The following is a 17,272-nucleotide window of genomic DNA, read 5'->3' on the forward strand; positions in this document are numbered from 1 at the left end:
AAGATCTTTGAAATGCTTAAAACAAATGTTGGAAAAGAATCATTAAAACACCACAATCTTTAACGGCAACACTATATATGCAGTTTTACAAATGGAAGAAATATGCATGTCTACTTTCTGGTAATTTTTCACTGTTTACTTGATAAAGAAATGGAAATCTATGTTACTTGCATCCTCGAGGTTATGAAACGGCTCTGTCTGGGATATATCGAAATCAAGTGATAATATCTCACAATAAAATGCATAAAAGATTAGCAAAAGCCTTAGCTTGTGTGTTTCCCCTTTGTAAGTAAATTTATTGCATTGTAACCTTATACTAAAGGGGCTACATATGTCTATACTCTGAGTTTCAATTGGATGCTGGATTTTTTGCATGACCATACAGTTAATAAAAATCATACATTTAAAACTACAAAGTGTTTGTTTGGATGGTTGTTCTTCATAGCTTTGTTATTATTGTAAAATGGAAGAGTATTTAATAAAAATAGCATTTCAACACTGCTCTCTGTTTTCTGTGTGTGGAGCAAAAAATTATTAAATGATTTAATACATTAATACAGTGGTTTATTACATTTTGCTGGGGATTTATTTATTGACTTAGAGGTCTTGTTTTATGATATACATCATTTAAATATAGTCACATTTCCATATATTTAACAAGATTCTGCTTTTTGAATATTGATTAATTGTAATGAACAAGTTTTGTCTTTGTTTCATACACAAAGTTATGTCTGAAACACATTCAATGTATTGAACATCACTTATTTTACCAATATGGGAGAAATAGTCTTAATAATATTGATGTCTACCATGTTGTCCAGCCCTATTCAGAAAATATATTCATATCAGAGGGGAAAAAAGATTTAATAATGAATGAATTTGTTTGCAGTTGAAAAGCAAAGTTGTCCTTGTCATTAGTACTATAATATACTAACATACTATGTTGTAGCTGCAGTTCTTCCTCTCACCACTACGGAGCGCCAAAGACCAAACAATTCAACCAGAGCTGAGCTGCAAGCAGCATCTCTCAGTCAAACAATAGCAGCTAGACTAACAGTGATAATTAAAGCAGTAGGAGCTTTTGGTCTAAAAATGTTAAAGGTTTCAGCTATTAAGTGAGTGTTTTCATACCTGTGATTTATGATGTGATGTGATTCCCTCCATCAGGCAGGTTCCCCCGTAGTGGCTCACACTCCAGTATGGCCATGATGTGGGCAGTGGTGGAAAAAAACAACAAAAAACAAAAAAACTGTCCTCCAAACAGGCTCAGCAACAGTAAAAATCCATCTGGAAGCTACTTACAGATACTGTGCATCTACCTGTCTGCGTTGTCAGAGCTACACAGATGTTTAGCTTTTGTTAAAGGCCCCGCAAACCCTCACAGGTGTTTTCACTTACTGCGGATAATTAGACCTCTGCTCAGTTTAAAGTCGGGCAAAGCACGACGCACCAAACTCCTTGTACTAACGCCGCCTTCTCGTCATATGGGAAAGATTCCCGTTTACGACTTGCAAGCGTTGTAGCCTAATTAAGTTATAACAGATGCATTGAAACCAATTGCCTGTATAAAAATAAAAAGGTCAAGAATGTTTGAAGCACATGGAAAAGGCGTCGCCAGCATAAAGTCTCTGCATAACCATCTTATTCTTTTTTTTAGGCAATTTACCCTATTTGTGTTTATTTGTTTTCGAGCTGAGATGTTTTTGTATTTGTTAAATAAACCCCTTTTAAAAAAAACACACATGCGTGCGTCCCGTCATGTCATCAGAATAAGGAAAACGTTTCCATAGTAACGAGTATAAATTACAGATAATTGACGGTTGGGAGTTTGTTGTTTACGTTGCCCTCACTGTGAGCTGTCACATCCAATGATGTTGAAACAGCTAAATGGTGAAGTAGTCTAAATTATTCATGGTCGTTGCTGTTTTTGAACAGTGTCTGAACCATCTCAGTCTGGTTTCAGTTTTACTTGTGTGTAATATCAGGTTTAATTACCTTGAACGACAATGGTGGTTGTATTTACCAACTCGGTTACTCGTAAATACGTTTTGAACGACGTGACGTGAACGCAGCATTAATAAAAATATCAGCTGTTGAACCCTTACAGCTAAATATCACAGTGAAGAGAGTGAAGTAGACATCTGTGAAGACCAATCAGACACAATAAGTGATAACAATATCTGTATTTGGACTTTATAGCCTTATACAGGTTACTGGTATACACATTAAAAAGCTTTATTCAATATTTTTAAGTTTTTAAGCAAAGAAGCTTCCAATGATGAAACCTGAAAGTGCTGAATATTAGAAATATATCTACTAATAAAAACTACGTAAACCCTAATTTTGAATCAAAACCTCTGACGATGTCAACAAAAAAAAATAACACTATAAGCTTCAAAAACATTAAATTGGATTTCTTTAGATGATACTGAGTAAACTGGTAATGTATTAATACAATTTACAGCTCAGAGACTTTAATGGTTCAGACTAAACTGGAATTGAACCTGATTTTAAGAAAATTCTACATATGCACAGCTCTAAAAAGGAACTTAAAACTACTTAAGTGTAAAAATAGTTCAGCTTTTTTTTACACCAATTTTAAATTTCAAACGATTTGCAAATACTCATTTTTTCACCTCTTTCTGGATCTTTTTATTGGTGTATTGTTGGTAGGTCTCCATGACTTTTGACAGATCTTGATGTAAACCAAACACGAGGAAAAAAAAAAAGAACACACAGTTCTCTTGATGAATTTTAATTACATCAAATGGATTTATGTAAAAGTGGAAAAGGAGGAAAACACTGGGTCTCATCATCACAAGCAACAGAAATCTGCACGTTCTGCGTTTGCCGGGCAGGTTACAGGTCACCTATACTCCAGAAAGTTCATATACAGAAAGTGTGCTGTTACTGAGCAGGATGGGAAGCGATATAATGAGATGATTTAGTGTGATCTATAATGATACATGAGTCAAGCTAAGATGAACAGTACAGTATGTAGGGTTTGTTTCAGGGTGTCTCTGTGGTGGCATGAGCAACGGCTGCCGACTGTCATATAGGTGACCTGGAACGCTCCAGTCATCAGTCTCTCTCTTTCTCTCTCAGATCACACAACCTCCACTCATAATTGGCAGCCAATCACACAGCTATCATGGCTTCCCGTCCAAGTCGTTTTGGCATCCCTGGCAAGTAAAATCCCCACAGAACGGTGTCCTCCTCTTTGATTGGACAGAGAGGGAAGTAGGGGTTTGATTGGCTGATTGATTGCTCCATGCAGATTGTGATTCTTCAAGTCTGATAGCAGGTTGAGTTGGAGATGTTTGTGTTGACATGCTTATGCTGAAAATGTTCTGTACGAGCCGGACTGTGTGTGTGTGTGTCAGTCTTTGCTTGTGCACGCTGCCCCCCTTTACAAAAAGATTCATTCCTTTGGGCAGAAGAAGGTCCGGCTGATTTTTAAAGTTGCACAGAAGACCCAAAGTGGAGTCGTCAAGAGTCTGGTTTAAGATCGCCCTTTTTGGCTGTTGTGTGAACGTTGGCACTTTAATCTTAGTCCGTGGAGACTAGTGCACGTCTAGCAGTCCGTCACACTGAAGGACACATGGCAGTGCAATGTGCCGCAGCAGTCTTTATAGAAAAAAAAAAAAAAAAAGTCACCGCAACATTTTCTAGAGTATTTTTCTGTTGTTTCCTTGATTCAAGGAAGAAAAACAAAACAGAGAAGGAAGCCACTTTTCTCTACTGAAGTGTCCTGGATTTAAAAACAAAAAAGGGGGTCGGGGGGGGGGGGGACTGGGATATACAATCTTTCCTCACTGTAGACGGTCTCAGCAGATTAACTCTACTAGGCTTCAGACACACAGCTTCAAGGCCACCTTTCTCTCTCTGAGTCCCAGGCAAGCAAAGAAGAGTGGAAAGATTAAGAAAAGAAAGAAAAACAGACAGATTAGAAAAATACAAAAACACAAAGGAAGACAGGAAGGAAAAAGAGAGAAAGAAGGTTAAAAGTCAGAAACTGTATCATTTAACACAGTAAGTCATGAACGAGAGGAGACAGAGGGAAGCAGCCAGCCTGGATCTACATGCGTGGTCGAGGGAAGGAGAAGGGGGGAAGGATTTCAGCGCTACACCGAAGCCATGCAGCACTGCGGCAACAGTAAGCAGCCTGAAAACAGCGACGTTTTTCACCAGTAGGAGACACTCAGCAATCACCTTTACAAACAACACGAGGGGCGTCGTGAGGGGAGAGATGAGGTGAGCTGCAGGACTCGAAACAGGCAAAGCATTCACCCACTCAGAGCACCGTGGTAAAACGACCCGGATGCCATGCAGACCGGGGTCTCGTCAGGCTCTGAACAGGCGTTTGGCACCACAGGGACAGCGGGGCGACGGACAGGACAGTGAGGGAGGGGAGGGAGGGGGGGCGTGGACTTTGGGGTAACAGCTTAGAGAAGCAGGGGAGGCAAGTGCACGGCAGGATGGACGACATCTGTTACACCATGTTTTAGGTTCCCATGGAGACAAGACCGAACCCCCATCCCCTCCACCCCTCTTCCTCCCACTCGAGCAGCGCTCACTCACCACGCGCTCACAGCATGGTAGCAGACAGACGAGGGTGGGGGGGGGAGGTTTAGCAGCTTTGCTGCGGCTCCCCACTCCTGCTTTTAGACTTTCTGCCCTCCACATCTGTAGGACAAAGGCAACGTTTATGTTACATCTGTAGACAGTGACAAGAAAATTCATACCTGCATAATACTGTAGATTAATATAAATATAATAAGGAAACTTAAAAACAGCAACTACTGAGTACAAAAGCAGAAATAAATAAGGATCTAGAGGTGGACAGGTCTACTAGTACTGGCACAATAAGCAGTGCTCGTCTTTGATTATAACTTAATGATTACAACAATCTGTACAAGATCCTGTCAGTCCAAAATACATAATTAAATATCCATTCTGAAGTTGCGGTGCGTTGGCATGCAAAGTTTCAAAATCCCACATGAAATGATGTTAGCTTCATTCACAAAAACAATCTGAGCCCTGCAAACTCTTCTCTACTTACTATAATGTCTCACTGTTTCACCAACTCTATCAAACACTGCCTAAAACTCACCCTGCTCATATTCCACTTTCACTTAACCAACTAAACCCGTCGTTCAGGTCATTTAAGGAATGAAGCTTCATCATTTTGTCACCAGCCCAAGAAGTCAGTTCAGATCCACCAGATCAAAACCCATCATCCACAGAGCAAATGCTCCAGTTAATATATATATATATATAAAAAAGAAAATACAGAAAAAAAAGGTTTCAAATGTACAAAAACAGTACACACCATTCAAAGAAACAAAAAGAAGATAAAAGTGATAACCATTTTGATCACAGCAATCAAAATGAGCGTTTCAAAGCCATGCAGTTTAGTGGATAATGCAACTGAGTTAAAAGCAGTGAAAAAGACACTCCCCGATACATTGAAACATCAAAATAAAACAGCAGGTGGAAAGTCAATCTATTATCTGACACATTGACAAATTTAATTTGGTTTTGTAATGAAGAAAATGCTACAGCTACTGTATGTCTGAGATTTAGAGATTCCGCTGCATATTCATTGACTCTGCTGTGACTCAGCTCATTTCAGCAGCATGTGAACTTAATTTTTTTTATAAATCTTACTAATTTAAGAGTGACGCTATAAACAGAAATGCTAAGCCTGAACTGTGATGCATAAACCCAATACTGCAGATAATAGTCTGGTACAGTGTTAGCCAGTTAAACAGATTTGATGGTAAAACAATGATGGTAAAAGGCTTGTTGGACGGAAAAACATTCATCAAAGTCCCACTTTAAGAAGAACAGAACAAGACAGAAAAAAAGGTCAGAAAAGGAGGTGACAAAAAAAAAAAAAAATCAAAAAAATCACCAGTCAGCACCATGGCAAACAGAAAAGAACGAAACAAAAACACCACACTAACAGATAGTGCTCTGATAAATACATGCAGAGGAGGAGGATTCATTTATCCATCCTCTCTTAAGTCACGTCTGGTAGAAAGATCAGCAAGCCAGAACCACCCTGTCGTTCACACACACCCGTACTCGTACCACAGGGACTGGTTGTCCTCTGGGTTGAGCGACTGGTCCGAATTATTCACACGATTGGGATCAACGCCCTCATTATACTCTTTCACGCAGGCGGGGCTGGATTTCATCTGGCCGTTTGATTGGCTGTGAGGGGTCTGGTTTTGGGTGGAAATGTGATTCGGGATCGGAGGAGGGTGTGCTTTATTTGTAACAGGGGGCCCACTGATGTTGCTGACAAGGGTGGGGTTAAGAGACAGGAAGGGGAGGTTTTTGCCCGCTGACTCACTAAAGATGGAGTCCATGAACACCGACTCTACAGTGAAGGAGGGGCCGAGGAAAGACTCGAGGGTGGAGAGCTCGGGGTCCTCTGAGCTATGGCAAGGTAAGCTGTGTGATTTGGGCAGGGGGATGGTGGTGGTAAGGGGTCCCTTTAGGTTGGTGCTGTTGGGGTGGTACTCACTGGGTGTTGGCTGGGAGTGTGCACCAGCCTTGGAGGCCGCGACGGGAGGAGAGGCGTCGACGGACACGGGCTGCCGGTTGTCCTTCGACAGCAGGTCGTGGATGCTGGTGCGCCGCGTGGTGCCCTCTGCGGTGGAGATGACGCTGCTGGCCCGGGGCAGTGTGGAGGAAGCCGAGTCCAGGCGTTCGCAGACGGACGTGGCTTTGCCCTGCGAGGACAGGCTGGAGCGCATCGGGACGGAGCCTTTCACACGGGTGCTCTCTGCCTTCCGCAGGGTGGGGCGCCCTGGTTGTCCCGAGGATCTCGGTGGCCTATCGGACACCAGCGATGCCTTCCCGCTGGCTGAGCGTAATATGCCCCGCCCCCTCGTTGAAGTGCGTTCTTTCTGCACATGCTCAGAAGAAGTGGAGAGGCGAGGAGAATCTACAGTGAGGTTCTCCTGACTGCCAGACTAGAGAGAGAGAGAGTAAACAACAAGAATCAACTAGAGGACGACTAAAAACATCACGTTCTTTTATAGCATTTTTATTCTCTTTTAATTGTTTTTACATTAAAATTTCTTAAAAGTGATTCATCATCAAACAGTTTCCTTTCATAATTTATTGGGAACCGCAAAAATATGCCAGTTATATTTGCATAAAAGTATCTGCTGCATCTGCAGGTTTTAAATCAACAACATGTAACACATCACTGATATCTGGGCCCTCACCTCTGCAGGATCAATACCCTCATCCAGAAACTGCTGCAGGGACAGCACCTCGTTGCCCAGAGATCCCGTCTTCCTGATCTGGGTCTGGCCGGTGTTGCCTGCGGCGGTGGACGGGTCGAGGGACCTGCGCATCTGCAGGGGGCTCTGATGGGAGGAGCGTGAGGAGGTGGGCTGCTGGACGGGGCTGCTGCCGCTGCTGGACCACACCTCCTGGTCCAAACTCAGGCTGAACTCTCCGCTGCTCTCACTGTGAGGCCTGCTGAGGCTGCCGTTCAACGTGCCTGTGGGAAGGGGGACAAATTATTAGATCTTAGGCCAAGTTTTCTATGATCTTGACTTCTATTAGGAACTGCATTAGTATTGATCAAACCTCTTTTCTACTACACTAAACAAATTAAGCTAATTCAGCTATTTTAGTGTCTTTCAGCTCATTGTTACAGTTTTACAGCCTGCAAATTTATTATTGTGGTTCACTCTCATCTCCGTTGCTTTCAGCCACCGCCGGCAACTGCTATAAACCCCCACTGTACATTACCTGCCCAGCATGAAACAGCAGACGTTATTAGCAACTAGCTGGTGAAAATATTTGAGCAGCTTTAAAGCATCTTGAGAGCAACATGTTTCATTTTGGAGACCAAAAATAGAGCTAATAGGAGAGTGAATATAGGACTTGCATTTGTGCTTTAAGTGTGTTGTTTTTTATGATCCTTTCAACTTATGTAAAGTGTCTGAGTACCCTGACATTATCATTTTTACATTCACTGATGGCCAGAAACATGATAAAAAATGCTAATGTGTAAATAAGCAACTGTTCCCTCACAACTTTGCTATTTCAACTTTATACACAGATATCAGTGTTGTGTTTACAGATTGTTTCTGCTGCCACCAAGTGGTCAAAAAAAATCAAGTATAGCAGGTTTTATGTACTATGGGGCAGTGAACGTGCACTTTCTGCCCATTAAAGTCCTCTAGAAGATATCAAATATCAATATTCCCTTAACATAAGAGACTAAATGCAATGAGTGCTTAGACTCTGGAATCAGTTATTTATTTGTTGGCTCACTCCAACTTTCCAAATTTCCATTGCATATTTGTACATAAAATATTACAGCAGCAAGGACAAACCATCTTGATCAAATTCTCACAGGAGGACACATTAAAGTAGGTATTAGAAAAGGTATAAAAGAAAAAGATGAAGGGAGGAGAAGAAGAGAAGTGGAGTGGTTAGTTGAGAGAAGGAGGAGAAGGGAAGGTGGGGATACAGAATGGAGGAGCATACCTTTGCCCTCCAGAGGAGAAGTGAGGTGGGAGTTATTGTTACTATTACTACTGGTGGTCCTGTTGCTATGGAGACTGGTGGGTCTGGAGGCTGGGTAAGGGACAAGAGGGAAGACACACACACACACACACGCAAACACACACAAACACTCACAGTTAGGATTAACATACACCTACATGTATCCACACAGACATGCACTAACACAAGGAGTCACACGTAGCCACACGCTAACAGTTTGACAGAACGTCCCCTGCTGGGGCAGCAGATGGCACATGCCAGGCAGAGGGTTAGGAAGGGTGGATCAGTGCCAGGCTGTAGCCCCAATATGTCCAGTCAGAAAACAAAGAAACTACCAATAGAGAGGGCGGGGACGCCTAAATCAAAGGACCAATCCACCTTAGAGAGAAAAAAAAAGGGGGGGAACTGACAGGGACACTACTGAATAATAGAGGACGATGGAGTAAATTAGAAATTAAAAGAAGAAATGGGATGCCTCGTGTCAAATGAGGAGAAGAGGAATTGAGAGGGAAGACAAAGGAAAGGAGTGGTGACAACGTGATCTTGCTCTTGCTTGTGTTCGTAGGGACAGTTTCAGCTGGAAAGCAGTGACCGTGAAATCATTTCAAACTCGTTTTCAAATGGGTGACACCAAATTAGAATTTATAATGAACTTTTATATTACTGATTAGTGTCAAAGTTTTCATTATATCCAGGAAACCAGCCTATTGTGGCCCAGAGTGGGATTCAGTGCCGAGTAGTAGTCACTTACTACAGATGCTACAGGGCACTCTGCACATAGCGCTCAGCTCAACAGGAGAAGGATACTGAGCCAAAGCGCTGCTATACACCTGCAGGCCTGATAAAACACACACACACACACAATGCGGCGCACGCTAGTTGTAACACATCACACGTTTGAAGGTTACATCACATTACTCTCACAGTGCAAAACATGCAAAGTTTAATGTTTTTTTTTTGATGTTTAGAAACACAAAACGGAACAAAAAAAATGTAACAGCAGCCATAGAAGTTTCTTGAAAAATCAATAGATATCTGAAACTTCCATTAATGACTTTACAAAAAATAATATCTGTAATAGAAGATGAGCTAATGGCTTCTACATTAGTGATGTCCGGTGTGCGAGTGAGAGTGGAGGGCAGTTTCCTCCAGACATTAGAGAGGAGGTGCTGTGAAATGGGTGTTATAGATTGAACACTCACAGTAGTGTATTGGAGTGCATTCTGGGAACTCGTCAGCTAAATCTCCTGGGGAACCAATCTAATGACCTGCTGAGACTATAGGTTACATATTTTGATGCAAAGTCGTAGTGAGTGGTATATTAACATCATGCATTAGCCTAAGTGTAAGTGCTAGCCGACTTAAGGTACAAAATGCATTTAAACTAATAAATAAAAAAGTATTTGAAGAGAGATAAAACTGATGACAACAGGGTGTAGACCGAGCTAAAGTGCTGGGAATGTGTGTCAGTAGTTTGGTGGCTGTTTAACAACTGGGTCATCTACATTAGAGGCGGCACAGAACTGATGAATAGATGCCTGGCCACAGATTAACTGCCCTGGATAACGTCCTAAAGCCTGGAATAGAGTCAATCCTACTTTCAACGGAGGCTGATTTGTCTCTTGCTATCCACTAAAATTGCTTTTCCAACTGTAGATCAGGCTTAATCGAAGTGCTGGAAGGCAGTCCAAAGATTAGCAGCGGGGCTGTTGAGGACATGACCTGCTTTTTTGGGCCATTCAACCATTTCTTTTTCTTTTTTTTTTCTTTAAAAAGGTTTTCACATTCCCAGCTGGTTCTGAGAGGCTCCTGCAATCACCCATCTTTTTCATTTAACACACACGTGCAGTTTGATTTGATGACACGTCTCATCTTACCTTGACTCTTGGGGTCATCTGATGAGCCAGCAACGTCTTCACAGGACGCGTTTTCTGTTGAGATAAAGAAGGCGGCGATGCTACAGCTGTTTTTTTCACTCTGATCTGAATGCATTTAAATATATAGTCAGTAAAACACCAACCAAAAAAAGAGAAAAGGATATTAGATTTACACAAATAAAACCAGCACCCTGACCTTTGACCTGAAGCCGTAGCTTGGCCCTGCTACGCCCTGCAGTGGGCAGGGTGAGGGCGGCACAGTCAATGGCATTGGTGGAGAGAGCGAGCTCCTTCATGCGCTGCCCGCTGTGTCTGCTGCTGCCTGTCATCCTGGCGTCTCCGCCCTCAGCGCCATCTAGGTTTTCGATGCTGCCTGCCCACTGAACCCCAGGACCCCCCGCCACAGCCATGGTCTGCAGCAGGTCATTCATGGCTGAATGGACGGACAGAGGGAGGGAAATGAAGAGAGGAACAACAACAACAAAAATTACACATTTTGTTACATCTTATCTCACCTCAAGTCATGGCCTAGATATGTAGTCAAATTTAAAGAAATCAATACACCTCAGATAACAAAACTGTTTTCTTTAAATTTATGTCAGAGACAGTTTGTATCCTCTTAGACTAATGGCTCAGATAAAAGCAAAAATTTAAGTCATAAGTCCTGCAGAGCACAGGTTTCTAAAGGTTACTTAAGCCTGAAGCACCAGCACTCTAATCAATTGTTTCCTAACTTTTTCTTGTCTACAGTGCTTCAATCAATAAGCCTCATGAAGAGCTAGGCTCAACTCCCATAGTATGCATGGAAAGACGGCTTCTTTAGTGAGGTCTTAATCAGAATTTGTGTAGATTTTGCTGTGTAGAACACAGCAAAATCAAATCTAGTCTTTATAGAAGTCAAGGCACATGCAGGCATACCGAATTATGAAAAAGGTATTAAAAAATAGTCAAACAAAAATTATCTAAAGTGCATAAAGATGGCAGCTGCATAGTTTTTCATCCTTCAGTACTCGTGGTTGATCTCAGCCAGGTAAATTTTTTGGACAGGTGATCGTCACCTTAAGAGGCCACTGTCTTTATGCACTTTGTCTACTGAGCTGTATGTGACGGTAGAGGCGCATGACGGCATGCAGAGCTGCTCCGAGTTGCAGCAGCGGTACTGTACACAAAAGATCAGAGCCAGAATCAGAGTGAGGCAAGTCCATGTCAGCAGAATAAGATCTGAAATGCAGCACACTGACAGAGAGAAAACAGAGAGAGAGAGAGAGAGAGCGAGAGAGAGAGAGAGAGAGAGAGAGAGAAAGATTGAGAGACAGAAAGAGAGAGAGAGAGAGAGAGAGACAGAAAGAGAGAAAGAGAGAAGGAGAGAGAGAGGAAGAGATACAGAGAGAGTAAAGGCTCCATTTCAAGTCCTCCATGGTGTGTGTGGGTGGCGGTGATTTTTTTTTTTTCCATGCTGTAATCAAAGATGGGAGCAAACACACCACAGGCGCATGAAAGGCGAGCCCACAGTCTCTCCCAATCTCTCATTTGAACACACACCTTCACACTCATACACACACATAGAGCCTTTCATTCAGTAAAAACCAACAAAATGAAACCACAGAGCACATGACAAAGCTGCCCGATAAGTCGCCCATTGCATACTGATACCCACAATGACTAAACTGAAAGATAAGCTTTGGAAAGTAACACTCAAAACCAAAAGAGATGAAAATCAAACAGCAAAAAACTACATGAGGCAGATCTACAGTAAGAGAAAATTCAGTTATCAGTTGTGCTTTTTTGTGAGGTTAGTTCTAATGTCAGTTATTCATCTACTAACAGTGAGAGCAAAGTGTTCACCAGATGAGATGAGAGCTGATAAAAAGCTAAGAGTAGGTATTCTACAAGAGGGAGTGGAGGCAGCAGACGCAGGGCGGAGGAGGTGACGGGAGGTCTACTAGGAAAAAATGATAAGGACAGGTCACTGATGTCACCAGACGTAGCATGGAGGTTTGGTAACGACGTAACAAATTTTAAGCTGGAGTCTTTGTTAAATCTTGTGTAGATGTCTCAAACTTATTCAAACTCTGCCTTAAACTTGAAAAGAATCCAAAATGAATGACTTTACACCTGAGTAGGTTTAAGAGCTGTGACTTAAACCTGAAACTGTCATACTGTCACACCCCCCACATTGCAGCCGCCCCTGACATCAGTGACCGTTCTTTCTTTGTTTCTCCTAGTGTGGCTATGAGAGGAAGAGGAGGCAGAGGGAGGCTAGCGTGGCGGCTATCGGAGGTCTTACACATGGAGCGCCGGTAGATGGCCTTGGCCTTGTCTTTGTCCTTGGATCTGTTCCTCATGAAAGGCAACCTTTTTATAGCTGTCAGAGCGCAGCCAGAGACAGACAGGGGAGAGGGAGAGCGATAGAACAAGCCCGAGGCAGGTAGAGGTAAAGAAAACAAAAGAAAAAGGAGGGCAGAACAGAGGGATGTGGTTAACGTTGTCAAAAAGAGAGCCAGGGGAAAGATAGCAGAGAGAGAACTGAGCCCCTGGACACTCAACTGGACAACAGACAACAATGCAATAGACAAAACAGCTACAATATATAACTTAAGAGAGATGAATCATGTTATTATAAAGCCTATTAGATTTATTATCAAATCTAGGCTATATCAATGTGTAAAAATACACTGAAATACTGTTAGAAATATATTAGCAATGCTAGCACAAGTTAAAGGAGCTGGAAACTCTTTCATTTCCTCGGAGAGACCATGCTCAGCTCCACTGATTTTTAGGAGCATTTTCAATAAATGCTAACAATTCACATTTCTTTTTTTAATAAAATACTTGTTTAAGTGTTCTTTTTCTCTCACTACTGATAAGACAGGCAGACAAACCTAAACGATCCTTTTAAGGGCAGACTTTTGTATAATAAGACACATTATCCAAACAAATACAAAAACATAAACACATTATGCAAATTCTCACACGCAGTCTTTCTGCACACACACAAACACTCTTATGTAGATGGTTATGAGTGTTGTAGTCTACGTTTACGGCTGATTTTAAAGCATTACGTTCTGTACACAACAACATAACTGTGAACACATTACCACACCTACATGAAACACAGAGGATGAAGAATATTAAAGGGTGCAATTGGGAGGGGGGAAAAGGTCAAAGGGCAGAGCAAAGTTTGCATAGACGTAACCAAGAACTTCATTATTTATTATTGCATACTTGACTGTGTAATTTCTCCATTACATGCCTTACATGCTTTATAACTATGATGTTATTTATTTATTCATTTATTTATTTGTAATTTACATCTTACTGCATCGTTGTTCAAGGATACTTTTTCCTTTCTCTTATACCGTATTTCCTCTAAAAGTTTTGGCAGTGCACCACTTAGCTGTAGCGTGCAGGTAGCATGCTAATGGATGTAGGCTCGCCGGTTTAGCCAAGTTACCCTGGTTACCCATGCTCATGTAGTGTTGCTGCTGTCATTATTATTAAAATATGCACGATTATCCCCGTATTTAAACAATATTGCGTCTCCTCCATCCCTCTCCCCTCTCTGTGATGGTCGGCTGGGGTCCACACATGTACTCATAGAACTGGAGTTACATCCAGGTAACTTACTATTTATGCTTCACTGGCCTGCACATGATATAACAGGCACCAGGAGTTTATCCACCCTTGATTTTTCCCCTGGCCATTATCTGAGACCGGCTTTTAATTGGCTACTGTCTTTTATTTGAGGAAATACGGTATTAATACTTTAAATAACTTTTAAAGTTTACTTTTAAATGAAAATTTTGAATTTAATTATGTGCATTAGCCATATATTTTTGTGGTCCTTAGTTTTCCCTTTTGGTGTGAAAAATATACCAGCTTGCTTATACTGGCTATAGCTTCTTAATTTTACACAATACTTCAAATACTCATCTTAAAGCAAACTCAATAAGACCAACCTGTAGTCTTCATTCATTATCTTCTACTGAATCCAGACAACCAGGTTTTTAACACTTCTTACATTAACTGGAGGTGAACCATGATGCATTGCACCTTTTAATAGTTATGAAACTACATTACAGGGCGTTTGTTACTTATTTACAGGTGAACTGCACAGATCAGCAGGTTGACATGACTGAGAGCTAATGAGCTATACACCCTTCGGAGGCAGAAGTTAACAGTGAAACAGACCTGGGACAAAATATACCTCAAGTATTTTCTGATATTTGAACCACATGAGACGTGCTTGATTCAGCTTTACAGGTGAACACTTAAAATTTAGTGTCACTGAACACACAAAAAGATATTGTTCTTAGGACTCAAATCAAGCGCTCCCTGTGTTGTTTCAAACACAAGAAATGCATCTAACTTTTTGAACCAGGTCAGAGGTGGAGAGTCAACCTTGTGGTGCTGCGCAGCTCAACAGTAACCTCTAGGACAGCTGATTGACACAGACAATGGACTCACAAAAACATGCCCCGAGAGACATGACAGTCGAGTCATAAACCCCGCCCACCCAACCAATCCGCAGCATACCATTGGTGGAGCCCTGCCCTTGGGCTTGGGCATGGGGCTGCTGCCCTCTCCTCCCTTCCGCAGAGAGAGAGAGAGAGAGAGATAAAGAAGCACAGGAGCAGTTAGGGGGGAAAGACCCATTCAACCGTATACACACACACACACACACACCAAGTAGAAGTGTGTTTTGTGACTACTTTGTGGGTACGTGAGTGTATGATTATGTGTCTGTTAAAGAGTATTCAGCATCAAATGGAACTAGTAACTGTTTTGTTCACTTTTTTGCATATATATTTGTGTCCATTTGTGTATGAAACAGTGTCTGAGTATGTGATCACAGCTACTATTACTGTATATTTCTTGGTTTTGGTAAGTACATATTCGTACAGGATTTTTTTCTGTGTGTGTATACATGTTTCCTCTGTACTCACTGCTGGTCCTCTTTTGTGAGAGTGTGTCGTCCAGAGAGTTGGAGCCAGAGCCTATCGACGAGCTGTCCTGACTGTCTTGGGGAAAGGTCAGGAAACCGTCCCCGCACTCTGAACGAGATGGAGTCAGCGTGAGAGAACGCATCCTCTCCCGGCTCTTTGGCTTGATCAGCTTCCTCATCTTCAGAGTGATCCAGTTGCCACGCCTACAGAGACAAGGCAGAGAAATCATCAGGAACAAGAAGACAAAAGAAATGGAAATATTTTAAACAATTGTTTTGTAACTGATTTGTTCCATATATGTACTTTAAGGTTTTATGTTACTATAAACCTCCACTTTGATGATACTCAAGATAAAATGTTGCAGTATACAGCTGTTTAAAGCTCTGCAGACCATAAATATTTAATGCATTCCTTCCTGATGCTGCAGTGTGAGTGTTTTCTGCCATTCCCCATTCACTCAGAGAAGAGTCAACAAGCGAACAGAATTTTTAACGTCACAGTTTGCTATGATATACTGACTTGTCTGAGTCACTCTGACTCACACAGAGCCATTTACTTGCATGTTTTTTTTTTAACACAAAGAAGCAAAGTCATCTAGACTTTGCTTTTTACCTGCGTGGAGGTGAGGGGTCATAGAACTTGTACTGGTCCATGATCTTCTCCTCCAGCTTCTCCTTCTGTCTCCTCAGCTCATTCAGCTTGTCTCTGATGGGCGGAAAAAGTAGAAAAGAAGAGAGACAAGTCTATGTAATACTTGAGGACGTGTTTGCTGGCTGTTTTAAGTATACACATTATCAGAAGTGATGTATACTGTATGGCAAGAAAGGCGGTTATACATGTATTGTCTCTGTTCTACATGGAACAGGTCTTTGCTCTCCATGGTCTGCTCCAGCAGCGTGCGGTTCTGTAACATCAGAGTCTGGATCTGGTCCAAAAGGTGACGATTCTCCTCCTCCAGGTTTCCTTTCAGCTGGCTCAACAACTGACATACACAAACACAGATACAGTATATTAGAGAGATACTGAGACACCTGGCTCAACAATAAATATGATATAGGAAAAGGAGTAAACCATCCAAAACACAGCTGTCTGAAGAAGTCAGCTGAACAAATATACTGTAATAATTAAAGGAGTAAATCAACCAAAAGACAGTTGGCTCCGAAACCACATAATGGGGAAATCCTGAAGAGAAGAGAAGAGAAGAGGAGACAAGAGAAGACAAGACAAGAGAAAAGTCCCTCCTCACCTCACACTGGTTGGTCAGCTTGGTGGAGGTGATGTCCAGCTGCTGGTACTGCTCCTTCAGTTTGGAGAACTCTGCCTCCAGCTTGGTCTGCTCCAGTGTGGCGCTGTTCAACTGGCTCTTTATGTTTTTATGGTCCAGCTGGAGATTTTCGTTGTCCTTCACCAGCTGACGATACGTAGTGTTCAGTCTAAGGATGGAGCAGAGGAAATCCTCAGTATACAGACGTATGTGTTTGTAAGAGATGATTTTCTCAATTAAAAAATAAACTTAAGTTTACATTTAAGGAAGATAAAGAGTTTTAAAAGGTTAAGTCACATTGTCAACCTGTTATTCATATGTTTGCATAGTGTTTAAGAAAAAAAAATTATTGATATAGGTAGATCTGACCTATCATTTTCCTCTTTGAGCTGTTTGCAGTGGTCAGCTGTGGCTTGGTGAGTTTCGTTCTCCAACGCCATTTTTTCCTGCTGCTGCTTCAGATTTTTCTCCAGCTCCTCCAGCTCCCCCTTCCTCTGCAGGAGCTGCTTATACCTGCACACATAAAAAACACACAAATAGATTGCAAACTGTTCCATGTGTTACATAAAGAAAGATTTAAGTCTGACAGGAAGGAATACAAAGCATTCATATTCTGTTTATCCCAAGGGGTCTACAGTTTCCTC

General features: G+C 41.8%; 1 protein-coding gene across 5 annotated transcripts in view; it reads right to left on the minus strand.

Moving 5' to 3' along the window:
* Window positions 1–2,739: 2,739 nt before the first annotated feature.
* LOC121912151 (girdin-like) overlaps window positions 2,740–17,272 on the minus strand; it is a 76,035-nt gene continuing 61,502 nt past the window's right edge. Inside the window, exons 25-36 of one of the 5 annotated variants that reach the window (XM_042434245.1) lie at window positions 16,998–17,141; window positions 16,611–16,797; window positions 16,201–16,346; window positions 15,977–16,069; window positions 15,365–15,567; window positions 12,706–12,783; window positions 10,615–10,851; window positions 10,419–10,472; window positions 8,524–8,613; window positions 7,245–7,525; window positions 6,536–6,986; window positions 2,740–4,686 (exon numbers count right to left, since the gene is read on the minus strand). In XM_042434245.1, coding sequence (XP_042290179.1) covers window positions 4,631–4,686; window positions 6,536–6,986; window positions 7,245–7,525; window positions 8,524–8,613; window positions 10,419–10,472; window positions 10,615–10,851; window positions 12,706–12,783; window positions 15,365–15,567; window positions 15,977–16,069; window positions 16,201–16,346; window positions 16,611–16,797; window positions 16,998–17,141 — 2,020 coding nt within the window. In that variant the 3' untranslated portion in view covers window positions 2,740–4,630. Of the gene's footprint in view, window positions 6,987–7,244; window positions 7,526–8,523; window positions 8,614–9,292; window positions 9,380–10,418; window positions 10,473–10,614; window positions 10,852–12,705; window positions 12,784–15,364; window positions 15,568–15,976; window positions 16,070–16,200; window positions 16,347–16,610; window positions 16,798–16,997; window positions 17,142–17,272 lie in introns of all 5 variants that reach the window. The other 4 variants (XM_042434246.1, XM_042434242.1, XM_042434243.1 and 1 more) reach the window with 4 other exon arrangements.

Source organism: Thunnus maccoyii, chromosome 14 (genome assembly GCF_910596095.1).
Source record: "Thunnus maccoyii chromosome 14, fThuMac1.1, whole genome shotgun sequence".
Lineage (NCBI taxonomy): Eukaryota > Metazoa > Chordata > Actinopteri > Scombriformes > Scombridae > Thunnus > Thunnus maccoyii.